This window comes from Oryctolagus cuniculus, chromosome 19 (genome assembly GCF_051225735.1).
Source record: "Oryctolagus cuniculus isolate XC-2025 breed Fujian yellow rabbit chromosome 19, ASM5122573v1, whole genome shotgun sequence".
NCBI lineage: Eukaryota > Metazoa > Chordata > Mammalia > Lagomorpha > Leporidae > Oryctolagus > Oryctolagus cuniculus.
In genome coordinates, this window is record NC_142885.1 from 42,339,310 (window position 1) to 42,353,810 (window position 14,501).

The following is a 14,501-nucleotide window of genomic DNA, read 5'->3' on the forward strand; positions in this document are numbered from 1 at the left end:
GTTCTGCCCAGGCCCAGCCTGTCCACCAAGGCAGCCCCCCTACTCTAGGAAATCCTGCTTAGGACCCCGCTACTTCTGAACCCCCTTTCCCTCCTCCACCTCCGCCCTCCTTCAGCTCACAATCTAAGTCTGGGAAACCCCCCCAATCCAGCCCCAAGCTGACAGAGGGGGAAGAAGTTTAGTCTCTGGTCTGGCTTTGCTGTGTGACTCTGGGTAAGTGGCTGCCTCTTTCTGGGCCTCAGGCTCCCGATCCGGTCCCTCTAATCACATCGGTCTGCCTCCTTCTCAGCACCCTGTCACTTTTGGGGATCTTGGTGCTCGTGGGGTCACACACGTGCTTAATGACAGGACCCAGCCGGCCTTGTGAGTCACCCAGGTGCCACACACAGCAGGTGTTGCATTGTATCATGGGGTGAATGTGCGGTTCCTCTCTCTCCCCCTCAGCTGCCCACCAGGCACAGGAGCGTGGAGCAGATCCAGCCTTGGATGGGGTAGCCTAAGGGCCGTACTCCGTGCCTTTGCCACAAGGCTCCTGTGCGGGGGCGTGTGAACCCCGTGTGTCCCCATACTGTCTGGACAGAGGAATGCAATCTCGAAGTACATCAGAAGCCCCTGCACCCTGATCCCAGTGATTCGTGTCTGCAGGCCCGTGTGTACCCTCTGTGTCTACAGCACTCAGGGCCTGGGACCCCGGCGGTGTGACATATCCAGGCCGCTAGAGTGTGGGCTCCCTAGGGCAGAGAGAACTGTGTCTGTCCTGTTCCATGCCCTGTCCCCAGGAGCTAGAACAGGGCCAGGTGCCCAGAAGGGTCCCTGCACATCCGGGTGCACGGCCGTGCAAAAGTGCATGCCCAGGCCTGGCGGGTGCCCACGTGCCCACATGCATGTGGACATGTGCGTACTCCGTGTCCGAGGGTGCCCCTGGCTGTGGGTGCTGTTGCTCATGCACCACTCCTGTCCGGTTCCTACCTCCTCGGGAGCCAGGGCCCAATGCCCGGGTCCCCGTGGGCGGAGCAGGGGACCGCCTCCTCAGGGGAAACTGGATCCCAGGACGTGCAGAGCTGCAGGGAGCCGGCAGCCCCTTTGTCCCCCATAATCCCCTCCCTGCCTTAGCCCCTCCCTCCCAGCCCCCCAAGGTTTAAGGTCCAGCTTGGGGGTCATGGGGGGGTCTCAGATGACCCCTCAGTGTCCCCTTCCCTGCCTAGTCTCTGCCTCTGGGACGTGTGTGCCCAAAGTCCCAGGCTCCGCAATCTAGAATCGGTGCAGCCTTCCGGGCCACTCCCAAACCTCCTCCCCTGCTGGGTGCCCGCTGCCAGGTCTGCCTCTCTGTCTTTGCAGTGACCATGTCCCCTGCCCCCCTTCCCCAGCGTGGGATTCCCCCCCTTCCTGGGCGGCCCCAGGGCTCAGCCCCAGGTATAAAGCTAACAGAGGGATAGGAGGACAGGTGCCCTCGAAACATACAGAGACGGCAGGAGAAGGCACCGAGGAGAGAGCATGAGCGGGCGGCTGGGTGAGTGAGAGGGTTGGGGTGCCGGGGCCTGGAGGCCAGGAGGGGAGGGGGCTCTGCCAGGCCGCTCTGGCTCCTCTAACTCACGTGCCTGAGGCCTTTGCGTCTGCTGGGAACCTCCAAGTCCTTCCCGCAGAAGACTGCGTCCATCCCAAATTCAACAAGAATTTATTGAGCACTTACTTCGTGTGAGTATCCCCTGGGGATTGGTTCCAGGCTCCCCCGTGGAGACCAAAGTCTCCGTTCCAGTGCCCCAGTGGTGTGGTGTTTGTTTATGACCTACCCTTGTCCTCTCACAGACTTTATTGGTCTTTGTTTAATTTTTATTTATTTATTGCCATTTGTATTTGAAAGGGAGATACCGAGAGATCTTCCATCTGCTGGCTCACCCTCCCAAATGCCCACAGTAACCGAGGTTGGGACAGGCCAAAGCCAGGAAGCAGGAAATCCACCCGGGATCTCCCGCATGGATGGCAGGGACCCAGGTGCACCTCGGCTGCCTCCCAGGGTGCACACCAGCAGGAAGCTGGACTCAGTGGCAGGGCCAGGACTTGGTCCCGGGCTACACCCTGACTCGGGTGTAGGCATCCCAAGTGGCATCTTAACTGCTGTGCCAACCGCCGCCTCCTGCAGAACACTTCAAATCATCTCTAGAGGACTTGCCATATCAGATACAATGCAAGGGCTGCGGCAGCAGTTGCTACACTGTATCGCTTATAGTTGCACTGTGTTGTATAAGGACAAGGAAAAATCTGCGCCCATGTGGCATTTCTGAAAGCTGCGCATCCCCCATTAGTCATTTGATTCTTCAGATGTAAAACACACGGGGGTATAGAAGGCCGAGCAGCACTGTGCTAGACATCTGGGGATGCAACAGGGGACAAACTGACGCGAATGCACGGCCTCAGGGAAGTTTCGCTCTGCAGACGCACCGGATAGGTGATCAATAAGTAAACCGGCGAGCCAGTGTGATGGAGGCTGAGGGCACCGATCCGCATTGAATGAATCAAATGGCCTTCTTGTCCTTGCCTCTGGAACCTCTGGGAACTCAGGGATGTAGAAAGGGGGAGGTAGGAGACCATCCTGGGTTTGCGTCTCCCTGCCATGGCGTCCTAGTTGGTGTGGCCTCAGGTAATTCCTTCTCTCTGTTCATGGCAGCATAAAATCAGGATAGATTAGTTTAAATTTAAAAACATCTTAAGAGTTTTAAATGTATTTGAAAAAGCAAAGTGAGGGGCCGGCGCTGTGGCGTAGCAGGTAAAGCTGCCGCCTGCAGCGCTGGCATCCCATATGGGTGCCGGTTCGAGTCCCGGCTGTTCCACTTCTGATCCAGCTCTCTGCTATGGCCTGGGCAAGCAGTAGAAGATGGCCCACGTGCTTGGGCCCCTGCACCCACATGGAAGACTGGGAAGAAGCTCCTGGCTCCTGGGTTTGGATCAGCACAGCTCTGGCTGTTGTGGCCAACTGGGGAGTGAACCAGTAGATGGAAGACCTCTCTCTCTCTCTGCCTCTCCTCTCTCTGTGTAACTCTGACTTTCAAATAAATAAATCTTAAAAAAAAAAATCAAAGTGAGAGAGAGAAAAAAAAGAGAGAGACAGAGAAAGAGAGAGATCTTCTGTCTGCTGGTTCACTCCCCCAAGTGGCCACAATGGCCAAGTGTGCACCAGCTCAAACCAGGAGCCTGGAACTCTATTCAGACCTTGCTCGCTGGGTGGCAGGGACCCACGCCTTCAGGGCACCCTCTGCTGCTTTCCTGCGTGCAGCCAAGACAGAAACCTGTGCATGTGTGAGATGCCAGCATTGCAGGCAGCAGCTTAACCCGCTGTGCTACCACTCTGGTCCCCCCCCTTTTTTTTTATTGGAGATACAGAGAAGTAGATACAGACAGAGGGACATCTTCCATCACCTGGCTCACTTCCCAAATGCCTGCAATGACTAGGGCTGGGCCAGACCAAAGTCAAGAGCCCAGGAACTCCAAGCAAGTCTCTCATGTAGGTGGTAGGGGCCCAAGCACTTGAGCCACCCATCACCTGCTACCTTCCAAGTGTGCATTAGTGGGGAGCTGGAGGTGGGTATCACACCCAGGTACCCTGATGCTAGGCTAAACTCGCCCCCAAACCAGACCTTTGAAGGGACAGTTTGGTAGCATGTGCTGAAATGTATAATAAGCGTGGGCCAGCGTTGTGGTGCAGCAGGTTAAACGGCTGCTGGGGACCCTCGCACCTGGTGTCAGACTGCCGCTGGGAGTCCTTGGCTGTTCTGCTTCCAATCTGGGCAGGGAACCCGTGGTTGGAAGATCTCTCTGCGTCTGTCTCTGTCTCTGTGCCTTTCCCATAAAATGAAACAAAATGAAGTTCCCTGGGGAGGGAGAAGTGAGGGTGGAAGCAGACAGACGTGGGGGGTGAGCGGTGATGGGGGCTCAGGCTGAGGTGCAGCCGTGGAAGGCGGGGGACGGGTGGCTCCACGCTGGATACACCCTTTTCAACCTTTTATCGAAAGTAAGGACTTTACAGAAAAGCACACAAACCCTAGGTCTACAGAGCTCGGGGAACCTTCACAAAATGAACACATCCTTGTGCTGGGCCTTCATGGGCCTTCAAGAAACACTTGGTGGGGAAAAAAAAAAAAAAAAAAAAAAAAACAACCCAGCTTGCACTGGGCTCACTTCAGCAGCTCATATCGTAAACATGGGGCAGTGCAGAGATGAGCAGGGTCCCAGCAGAAGGATGATATCAATTCGTGAAGTTTCTTTATTTTAAAGACTAAAAGGGAGGTGCCGGGGTGGTGTGGCAGAGCGGGTAAAGCTACCACCTGCGACACTGGCCATCCCATATCAATGCTGGTTCGAGTCCCTGCTGCTCCACTTCTGACCCAGCTCCCTGCTTGTGTATCTGGGAAAGCAGAGGAAGATGGCCCAAGTGTTTAGGGCCCCTGTACTCATGTGATAGAATTGGATGAAGCCCCTGGCTTTGGCTTCGCTCAGTCATCTGGGGAGTGAACAAGCAGATGGAAGATCTTTCTCTCACTCTGCCTGTGGCTCTGGTTTTCAAATAAAAATCTTTCTTTTAAAAAAGAGATTTATTGGCCGGCGCTGCGGCTCACTAGGCTAATCCTCCGCCTAGCGGCGCCGGCACACCGGGTTCTAGTCCCGGTTGGGGCGCCGGATTCTGTCCCGGTTGCTCCTCTTCCAGGCCAGCTCTCTGCTGTGGCCCGGGAGTGCAGTGGAGGATGGCCCAGGTGCTTGGGCCCTGCACCCCATGGGAGACCAGGAAAAGCACCTGGCTCCTGGCTCCTGCCATCGGATCAGCGCGGTGAACCAACGGCAAAGGAAGACCTTTCTCTCTGTCTCTCTCTCTCACTGTCCACTCTGCCTGTCAAAAAAAAAAAAAAAAAAGAAAAAGAGATTTATTTATTTATTTATTTATTTGAGAGGCAGAGTTACAGACAGAGAGAGGGAGACACAGAGAGAGAGGTCTTCCATCTGCTGGTTCACTCCCCAAATGGCCACAATGGCTGCAGCTGTGCCTATGCGAAGCCAGGAGCCAGGAGCTTCTTCCATGTCTCCCACGTGGGTGCAGGGGCCCAAGCACTTGGGCCATCTTCTACTGCTTTCCCAGGCCATAGGGGAGAGCTATATTGGAAGTGGAACAGTTAGGACTCGAACCAGTGCCCATATGGGATGCCAGCACCACAGGCAGAGGCTTAACCTATGCCACAACACTGGCCCTATAAATACATCTTTCTAAAAAATATAAATACATAGGGGCTGATGCTGTGGTGCAGCAGATTAAGCCACCATCAGTAGCGCTGGCACCTCATATGGGCACTGGTTTGAGTCATGGCTGCTCCACTTCCAATCCAGCTCTCTGCTCATGCCCAAATGTGTGGGCCCCTGCCAATCATGTGGGAGACCCGGATGGAATTCAAGGCTCCTGGGTTCAGCCTGGCCCAGCCCCAATCATTGCAGCCATTTGGGGGAGTGAACGAGCAGATGGAAGATTCTCTCTCTCTCTCTCTCTCTCTCTCTCTTTCTCCCCCCCAACTCTGCATTTCAAATAAACAAATCTTAAAAAAAAAAAATACAAGCAAAAAGAATAGAGACACCAGGATTTGCTGTGGAAGGGATGTGTAAGGCAAGAAAAAGGAGGCTTCCCAGGGCACACCATGGTTTTGCAACCTCAACATGGATGTGCTATTTTTTTTTTAAATATTTATTTTATTTATTTAAAAGGTAGAGTTAGTTACAGAGGGAGAGAGAGCTTCCATCCACTGGTTCACTGCCCAGATCCGGCCACAGGGAGCTGGATCAGAAGTGGAGCAGCTGGGACTGGAACCAGCCCACATATGGATGCCGAGTCTGCAGGGGACAGCTTAACCCGCTACACCACAGCGTCGACCCCTGGGCGTTTCTCTTACCTGGGATGGGGAAGATGGGGAGAGACGTGGGCTGGGGAGGGGGGAGCAACACCCTGAGCTGAGTGCTGGAAATTTTGCCTTTGAGATGTTCACTAACCTCCACATGAAAATGTCAAGGAGGAAGTTGGACAAGTTCAAGGGAAGTTCAAGAGGAGCTGTGAGCAGAAGTAATCCACCAGCGGGTGATTCTGCCCTGCCTTGGACACCTAAGATGGCTGCAGGCCACTGGGGCTTGTGGTTGAATGAATGAATGAAGGAAGGAAGGAATGATGGGGGACTGGGGACTGATGTTGCATTTCCCCGCCAGCCCCGCTGTGCCTGCTGGCCCTGCTGCTGCCCCCGCTCCGGCCCGCGGCCCCCCTGTCCCCAGCTGAGCCCATCAGCCAAGCCTACAGCCTGGCGCTGTACATGCAGAAGAATACATCGACGCTACTCCAGACCTACGTGAGTGACGCTGGGCGTGAGGAGGGGACGAGGTAGGGCAGAGCCAGCCCAGAAGGCCCCACACACGGGCTTGGGAGGCTCAAGTGCTGTCCCCGAGGGCCAGGTGACCTTGGGCAAGGCATTCCTCTCTCAGCATTGAGCTCTCTCATCTGCTAAATGGGCCGGTGCTGCTGCACTCTCAGGGCTGTGACTTCTCAGGCCGGGCCCTTAGGAAGCTTTTCCCACCCTCCTCCCACCCGCCGTGCGCTGAACCCTGGACATCACGACATGGAGTCCTCAAACCATTGGAAGGAGTAGAATTAATTACAACCCAAGCTACACAATCTGTGTTCTGGTTCCTCAGATAACCTAGGGCACCTGTACCTCAATTTCTCCTCCTATAAAATGGGCATGTGAGACCACATGACCTACCAATTAGGAGATCTGTCCGTGTGCATTGAGATTCTGGTGGATCGTGGTTTGCAGAGGTTAGAACTTTGATGGTGAAGGCTCTCCACTAAATTTCATAATTAATAATTACTTTTTATTTTATTTTATTTTTTTGACAGGCAGAGTAGACAGTGAGAGAGAGAGACAGAGAGAAAGGTCTTCCTTTTGCCATTGGTTCACCCTCCAATGGCCGCCGCGGCCAGCACGCATCGCGCTGACCCGAAGTCAGGAGCCAGGTGCTTCTCCTGGTCTCCCATGGGGTGCAGGGCCCAAGGACTTGGGCCTTCCTCCACTGCACTCCCTGGCCACAGCAGAGAGCTGGCCTGGAAGAGGGGCAACCGGGACAGAATCCGGCGCCCCAACCGGGACTAGAACCCGGTGTGCCAGCGCTGCTAGGCGGAGGATTAGCCTATTGAGCCGCGGCGCCGGCCAATAATTACTTATTAATGATGAGAACAAAATTAATAAATGTGACAACTAAATTATATAAATAAAAAAAGAAAGCTATTGGGTCATAGCTATGTTGTCAATAACACAGCTTGAATGAACATGTTATGGTGAACAATATAATCCCAGAGTTCACAGATATTAATAGGTTATTAGTTAACAGTGGCTTTTCACATGCTTATTGTATGTCAAGGTGCCATGTTCAATGCTTTGTAGATGTTATTTGGTATGGTTTTTTTTTTTAATTTTGTATATTTATTTGAGAGGTAGAGTTACAGACAGTGAGAGGGAAAGAGAGAAAGGTCCTCCTTCCACTGGTTCACTCCCCAAACGGCCACAACGGCTGGAGCTGTGCCGATCCAAAGCCAGGAGCCAGGTGCTTCTTCCAGGTCTCCCACATGGGTACAGGGGCCCAAGGACCTGGGCCATCTTCCACTGCTTTCCCAGGCCCTAACAGAGAGCTGGATTGGAAGAGGAGCAGCCAGGACTAGAACTGGGGCCCGTATGGCACTGTAGGCGGGGGATTAACCTACTGCACCACGGCGCTGGCCCTATTTTGTATCTTTTTCACAGGAATACGATGACAAGGGGATTATTAACATTCGTGGTTCAATGTCACAGAGCAAGTGCACAGGAAAACAGTAAATCAGGCCCTCCCTGGGCCCTTGCCCTGTGAGCTTCTCCTGGGAAGAGGGCAGTCCCAGACGTGGAGTGGGAGCCCCAGGCACCCCAGCTGTGCCCTGACCCCCGTCTGTCTCTGCTCCTCACGCAGCTCCAGCACCAGGGCAGCCCCTTCAGCGATCCCGGCTTCTCAGCCCCGGAGCTCCAGCTCAGCAGCCTGCCCCCTGCTACGGTCTCCTTCAAGGTCTGGCACGCCCTGGATGACGGGGAGCGGCTGAGCCGGGCCCAGGAGGCCTTCCTGGCCCTGACCCAACACCTGCAGCTCGTGGGCGACGACCAGAGCGACCTGAATCCTGACAGTCCCATCCTGCTGGCCCAGCTCAGCGCTGCAAGACTCAGGGCCCAAGGCCTTCTGGGCAACATGGCTGCCATCATGGCCGCCCTGGGGCTGCCTATACCCAAGGAAGAGGACACTCTTGGACTTGTCCCCTTTGGGGCCTCCGCCTTCGAGAGGAAATGTCGAGGCTACGTGGTAACCCGGGAATATGGTCACTGGACAGACCGGGTTGTGAGGGACTTGGCTCTGCTCAAGGCCAAATACCCAGCCTAGAGGGGTAGGACTTCCGGTCGGAGGTTTCAGCACTTCCGCTTTCCCTCCCGGCCTTGCCGCAGGGCTAGAGGAGATGCGCCCGGTGTGGCACGCAGGGCTGTGCACCATGTCTTTGGGAGTATCTTCCGGAAGCCGGGCCTGGATGCCTTGTGCCCCGTGCCCTGCTCCTCCACCTCTCCCAGATCTGAGTGTCTCCAAGGAGGCCATTTTGCGGCTCACCAGTCACTGGCTATCCTGGTGGTGAGGACCTGCCCCTGGCAAGAGGTCTGCTTTCTGCTCTGGGGTGAGGGTGGGGGATGGCCAGCCTGCTTCCTGGGCTCCCTTCCCCCCTCCCCAGAGTTCCCTTCCTTTAATTTGGGGGCTGTGCGGGGCTGACTTCCGGTCTCCATCTACCTCACTCCTGGGTGCAGCGAGGGCTTCTCCCAACCCATCTGCCTTCTTCGTGCTACCTCACTGCGGCCACCTTTCCACTTCTGTCCGAAGGGGCTTCACTTCCTGATCCATAACCACGTCACACCTGTTTTCTGCTCGGGCCACACGCACTTCCTGTCTGTCCAGGACAGACAGATGGCATTCCCACCTTGGGACTCCCGAATCTGAATCTGCTTCTTCAGTGCCTTGTGGCTTTGTCTGGGGTCCCAGGCTGCACCCTGGGGATCCTCCACGCGGTCTCCCCATTTTTTTGTCTCCCCATTTTTAACAGCTGCATGTACAGGTCATGTTCCTTTTCTTTTCTCTTTTTAAACATTTTATTTACAAAAAAAACACATTAATTTATTCTCAGAAATAAAACTCTTTTTAAGTTGTCAATTTTTTGTGGTTTAGAGGTGGGGGCGTATAGGGAAGGGCGGGGAGCAGGGGAGCAGGGAAGGACCTCCCCGGGCAGGGGGCGGGGCCCACGGGGGCGCAGCAGGTGGACCGGCCTTGGGGGGCGGTGGCTCAAAAGGGTCCAAAGGGCCCGCAGCCGCCTTCCCCGCCCCCCGCGGGCCCAGCAGGCGGTCTCTGGCCGGGAGCGGGCCGAGCGAGGGCGAGAGGGAGGCCGAGGGCTCCCAGGGGCCAGAGGAGAGGAGAGAAGCGGAAAGCGAGAGCCGGGGACCCCCGGGATCAGATAAAGGGGGAGGTGTGAAGAGGCGAAGGCAGCCCCAAGGGTGGGGGCAAAGAGAGGCAAAGCCAGCATGTGACAGATGCGGGGGGCGCCCCGCGGGAGAGAAGGGTCTGCAGAGATAGAGAGGGGAGATAGAGACAGAAGCGAGCGAGAGCGAGAGCGCCGGGCGTACAGAGTTGGCGGGGACAGGGCTGCGGCTCGGGACAGGCAGAGCAGAGGCAGCCAGCGAGCGCGCAGGTGCAGGCTCAGGCCGGGCCGCCGGGCAGCAGCGGGCCCAGGTCGCCCTCGGTGCGGCTCACCCACTCGCGGCAGAGGCCGCACACGCGGAGCCCCAGCACCTTGGCCTGGAAGGTGCCCGCGGCGGCGGCGGCGGCGGTGGCGGGCGGCTCCGGCCGGGGCCCCGGGTCGGCGGCACCCAGCGCCGCCAGCACGGTCTCCACGGCGGCGCCCAGGGCCCGGACCTGGCGCGCCGCGTCCTCCAGGCGCCGCAGCAGGCGCGGCGCGCGCGGGTTCAGCTCGGCCTGGCGGCGGCGCACGGCGTCCAGCAGCGGGGGCAGCGCCGCGAGCGCCGCCGCGTCCAGCTGCAGCCGCTCGGCCACCGGCAGCGCCTCGTGGCTCGGGGCCGGGGCGCTCAGGCCGGCCACGGGCAGCCGCGGTGGCGAGAAGCCCGGCAGCCCGAAGGGGTCGCCCTGATGCTGCACCTGCGGAGACAGGGCCGCGGGTCAGAGGGGGCCTCGCCGAGGGGGTTCCGAGGCCCCAGTTCCACCCCAGTCCTGCGGCCTCAGTTTCCCCATTTCACAAACAAAGCCCTAGCAACAGAGCTGCTGTGTTTGAGATAAAACGAAACAAAACCAGCAGGGCCTTGGGCGCCGCATCTCTGAAATGGAGCTAATAACAGAATCCATACAGTACCCTCAGCAAGTAAAGTGCTGAAGACAGGGCCTGGCCCCCGCGGGGAAGCCTCAACAAATGTTAGCCTTTTTTTTTTTTTTTTTTTAATTAATGTAACCTTACTGGCCTGGGTTCAAGTCCTGCTTGCATCACTTACCACCTGTGTAGTTTCAAGTGAAACCATTGAGCCTCAGTCTTCCCATCTGTAAAACGGGGTGGGGGTGGGGGACGAGCCCTCTCCTGTCCTCCTCCTAGGGGTTTCTTGGGAATCATATAAGATAATGCAGGGACCCCAGTCAATGTCACTCCCCCAACTTCTGTGCCTGCACTGAGCAGCACCCCAATGAACAGCTGTCAGATGAACAACCAAGTGCAAGGTATAGGTCACGGGTACCTGGCAAAATCCTACAAAGGCCTTGCTTCTCCTTGGCAAACATCCTGCCTGTGCTTCAGCTACTGTGTTTGCTCCCTTGAACACGCTATCTGGAATGCTCCCCATCAGGGGGGTGACTTTATGTTTAGGAGACCCGAGATGGGAGAGCTGCAGTCACCCGTCTTTGGCATGGCAGAGCTGGAACCGGAGCCCTAACTGGTAGGACTGCAGGGCTAGCTCCAGGACCCCACTCTGCTCTCCGAGTTGTCACATTCTTACCTTTAAAGTTCTCATTACCTCCGGGGGTCAGGGGCAGCAGGTTGTGAGGCCTACACCTTGTCTGACTGCAACCTACACTCTCCCTGCGGGACCCCAGTGGTTTGGAGAATCACCCTCCTTCCTCTGGCAAAGTCTCCTCCCGTGGGGACCAGCGCTGTGGTGCAGCAGGTCCAGCGGCCACCTTGCAGTGTCAGCATCCCCAGTGACCAAGTCCTGACTGCTCCACTTTTTCTTTAAGATTATTTCTTTATTTGAAAGTCAGAGTCACAGAGAAAGAAGGAGAGAGAGAGCGAGAACGAGCGAGCGAGATCTAGTGCTCCACTTTTTATTTTAAGATGTATTTATTTATTCAAAAGAGTAATGGAGAGGCAGAGAAACGGGGGGGGGGGGGTCTGGTTCACTCTCCAGATGGCTACAACGGCTGGAGCTGCACCAATCAGAAACCAGGAGCCAGGAGCTTCTTCCGAGTCTCCCACATGGGTGCAGGGGCCCAAGGACTTTGGCCATCTTCTACTGCTTTCCCAGGCCACAGCAGAGAGCTGGACAGAAGTGGAACAGCTGGGATTTGAACCGTCGCCCATATGGGATGCCGGCACTGCAGGTGGGGGCTTTACCTGCTATGCCACAGCTCTGGCCCCCTGAGTGCTCCACTTCTGATCCAGCTCCCCGCTAATGCGCCTGGGAAAGCAGCAGAAGATGGACTGAGTGCTCGGGCCCCTGCACCCATGTAGGAGACCAAGATGGAGTTCTAAGCTCCTGGCTTTGTCCTGGTCCAGCCCCGGTGGTCTGCAGCTATTTGGGGAATGAAGCAAGAGATCTCCCTCGCTGTCTGTTACTATGCCTTTAAAATAAATAAACAGCTCTTAAAAAAAAAAGTCTGCTCTTGGGATAGAATTTTACCCCAGGCTGCAGCCTTTTCCGGGCCTCCCTAGTATCCCAGGGGGAGAAATTCCTCATTCGTCCTTTTTTTTTTTGACAGGCAGAGTGGACAGTGAGAGAGAGAGAGACAGAGAGAAAGGTCTTCCTTTGCCATTGGTTCACCCTCCCAAAGGCGAGAGCCAGGTGCTTCTCCTGGTCTCCCATGGGGTGCAGGGCCCAAGCACTTGGGCCATCCTCCACTGCACTCCCTGGCCACAGCAGAGAGCTGGCCTGGAAGAGGGGCAACCGGGACAGAATCCGGTGCCCCAACCGGGACTAGAACCCGGTGTGCCAGCGCCGCAAGGCGGAGGATTAGCCTAGTGAGCTGCGGCGTCGACCCCTCATTCGTCTTATTCCGCCGAGGAGATGGAGACCCACGGGGGCGAGGCGACCGGATCACACAGACCCTGGCTGTAGCATTGCAGCACCCCAAAGTCCACGGTTCTCGGCACCCTCTCGGGCTACCCTTGACTTCCAGGCTGAGGAAGTGGCCTCCGGGGCCCTGACAGGGTGCTCCTCCAATTCCCGGTGCAGCCAGGGGCCAAGTGACTGCCCGCCTTCGAAGCCCGGATTTCCTCCGCCGGGGAATGAGGCGGAGAGGGAGAGGCCGGCGGGCGGAGGGACCCCCTGTGGGCGGCGCTGCCCCCTCCCCAGGCGGCCCACCCCCCTTTCCCACTCACATATTCCTGGAGCAGCTGCTCCGCGTATTTGGTGAGGAGGCGGGCTAGGCTGTGTGTCTGCCGGATCTTGGCCTCCAAGTGGGGAAGACCCGGGACTGAGGAGGCAGCCTGGGGATCTTCTGGTGGGAAAGGGCGAGGCATGAGGGCAGCCCGACCCTCCCTGCTCCATGACCGCCGCGCCCAGGCTGCCTCTTCCTTCCCGAAACCCAGAGTCGCTGCTCTGGATTCTGCAGGGTCCGTCCCATTCCAGCTGAGCGGAAAGGAGGCACCCGACCTTTGTCAAGCGGCTGTTCTGTGTCCTCTGTCCCCAGATCCCTGCTGAAACCTCATTAAAGCCTTCCTTCCACTTAAGGCCATGTGTTCATGCTTCTAAGGTAGCTGGCTCTTTTAATGGCTTTTTTTTTTTTTTTTTTTTTTTTAATCTGTGTGTATCTACCTTAGTCTGGGAACCCTTTGAGGATGGAGTGGACATAGCTCTGTAACTCGCTTAGTGGAACTCAGATCAAAATTGCCTTTAAGGCCCACTTGCGGGGAGACTTTAGTCCCGTTTCTTCCCTGATGCCCCTTCTTATGCAAGGCACTGGGGCTGGATATTTTCAATGAATCAGAATCTGGCCTGTCCTAGCGTAAGCTTGCGGGCGAGTGGCGCCCCCCAAGAGGACTACATTTCCCGATATGCACAGCGCGCGCCCGGTGCATGCTGGGGAGCGTAGTCCCTGAGCGGCCGCCCTCGCCCCGCCCCCGCCCCCGCCCGCCCCCGCCTGAGTTTCCCACCGCAGCTCCGGATCCTCGGGAGCTTCAACTTTTGGGTCCCGCTGTCGCTCACCAGTTCCCGTGGCTCAGAGGCTTTCTTCCCTACCTCTGCCTCTTCTTGCAGCTGCCGCCCCCTGCCCCAACTTTGATTTTTCTCCTGACACTTGGGGAGGACTCAGGTGTTGTGCCCCAGCCCCGCCTCCAGTCCTCCCTCAGGATGTACCTGAACTGGTGATCTAACTCCCGGTGCCCAAGTCCCTAAATCCTCCGCCCCAGGCCTCCTCTAAACTCCTGCGCCTGCCCTTTCTCAAAACTCACCCGCTTGTTACCTGACACCGGAGCCCTGCTCTCCCCCGCCCCAGCCGCCTCCCTCCGGACCGGGATCCTGCGGTGGTGGAGCCCCAGACCCCAACTTCCAACCCTGCTGGCTCCTGCGCCCTTCAGGGACCCAGCGTCAGGTCCCTCACAGCCCCTTACCCAGACTTCCCTCCCTCCGGCTCATGCTGGCCCCTGGTTGATCCCGGTTCCCTCCACGCCCCCCTTCCGAGGGGGGGGGGGAATGGGGAAAGGGGTAGGGGCGTGGCCCGGGCGCAGCCAATCAGCGCCCAGACCCCAAACATGACCCCCCTCCACTTCCAAGCAAGATTCTTCGGCCCTGAGCTCAGATCCCCGCCTGCGCAGCTTGGTCGGGTGGAAGGGGCAGGCAGGCGGTCTTCAGGGTGGGCTCCGGAGCTCGGGACTGGGGGTTTCGGGGCCTGGGAGGCCACCCTGTGTCCTGCTGCGGGGGGAGGCGGGGAGAGGCGGGGGGAGGCAGGGCTTGGCGTCCGGGCTGCTTTGGGGCTGGCAGGACAAGAATGCACAGGCCCTCCCTCTGGGCTGGGGGCTGGGTGCCGTGGGGGCCTCTGGCTTGGGGCGCACTTGTCCAGACAGACACCTTTCTGCTCCGCTAAAGATGCCTTCCTGGCTGCCCGGCACACCTCCCAGGAGGGAGGCAGACGTTCCACCTCGCCTTAACCTTGGGGACCCA

The 14,501-nt window shown here is 57.4% G+C and overlaps 2 protein-coding genes across 3 annotated transcripts; one reads left to right on the forward strand and one right to left on the reverse strand.

The window, feature by feature from the left end:
• The first annotated feature begins 6,195 nt into the window (after nt 1-6,195).
• On the forward strand, nt 6,196-8,622 carry LOC108175610 (cardiotrophin-2). Its single transcript, XM_089321158.1, has 2 exons — nt 6,196-6,368; nt 8,017-8,622. The coding sequence occupies exons 1-2, from the start codon at nt 6,333-6,335 to the stop codon at nt 8,473-8,475; spliced, it is 495 nt and encodes a 164-aa protein (XP_089177284.1). The 5' UTR covers nt 6,196-6,332; the 3' UTR covers nt 8,476-8,622.
• A 578-nt stretch (nt 8,623-9,200) lies between these two features.
• Nucleotides 9,201-14,086, reverse strand: CTF1 (cardiotrophin 1). 2 transcript variants are annotated; one of them, XM_051835012.3, is made up of 3 exons: nt 13,952-14,086; nt 12,722-12,840; nt 9,201-10,281 (listed from the first exon to the last, which is right to left on the reverse strand). In XM_051835012.3, exons 1-3 carry the CDS (start codon nt 13,974-13,976, stop codon nt 9,826-9,828), a joined length of 600 nt encoding a protein of 199 aa, XP_051690972.3. In that variant the 5' UTR covers nt 13,977-14,086; the 3' UTR covers nt 9,201-9,825. The 2 variants fall into 2 exon arrangements, with proteins under 2 accessions (XP_051690972.3, XP_069920955.2); XM_070064854.2 differs by having other exon boundaries at nt 12,722-12,837; nt 13,952-14,047.
• Between the last annotated feature and the right edge of the window lie 415 nt (nt 14,087-14,501).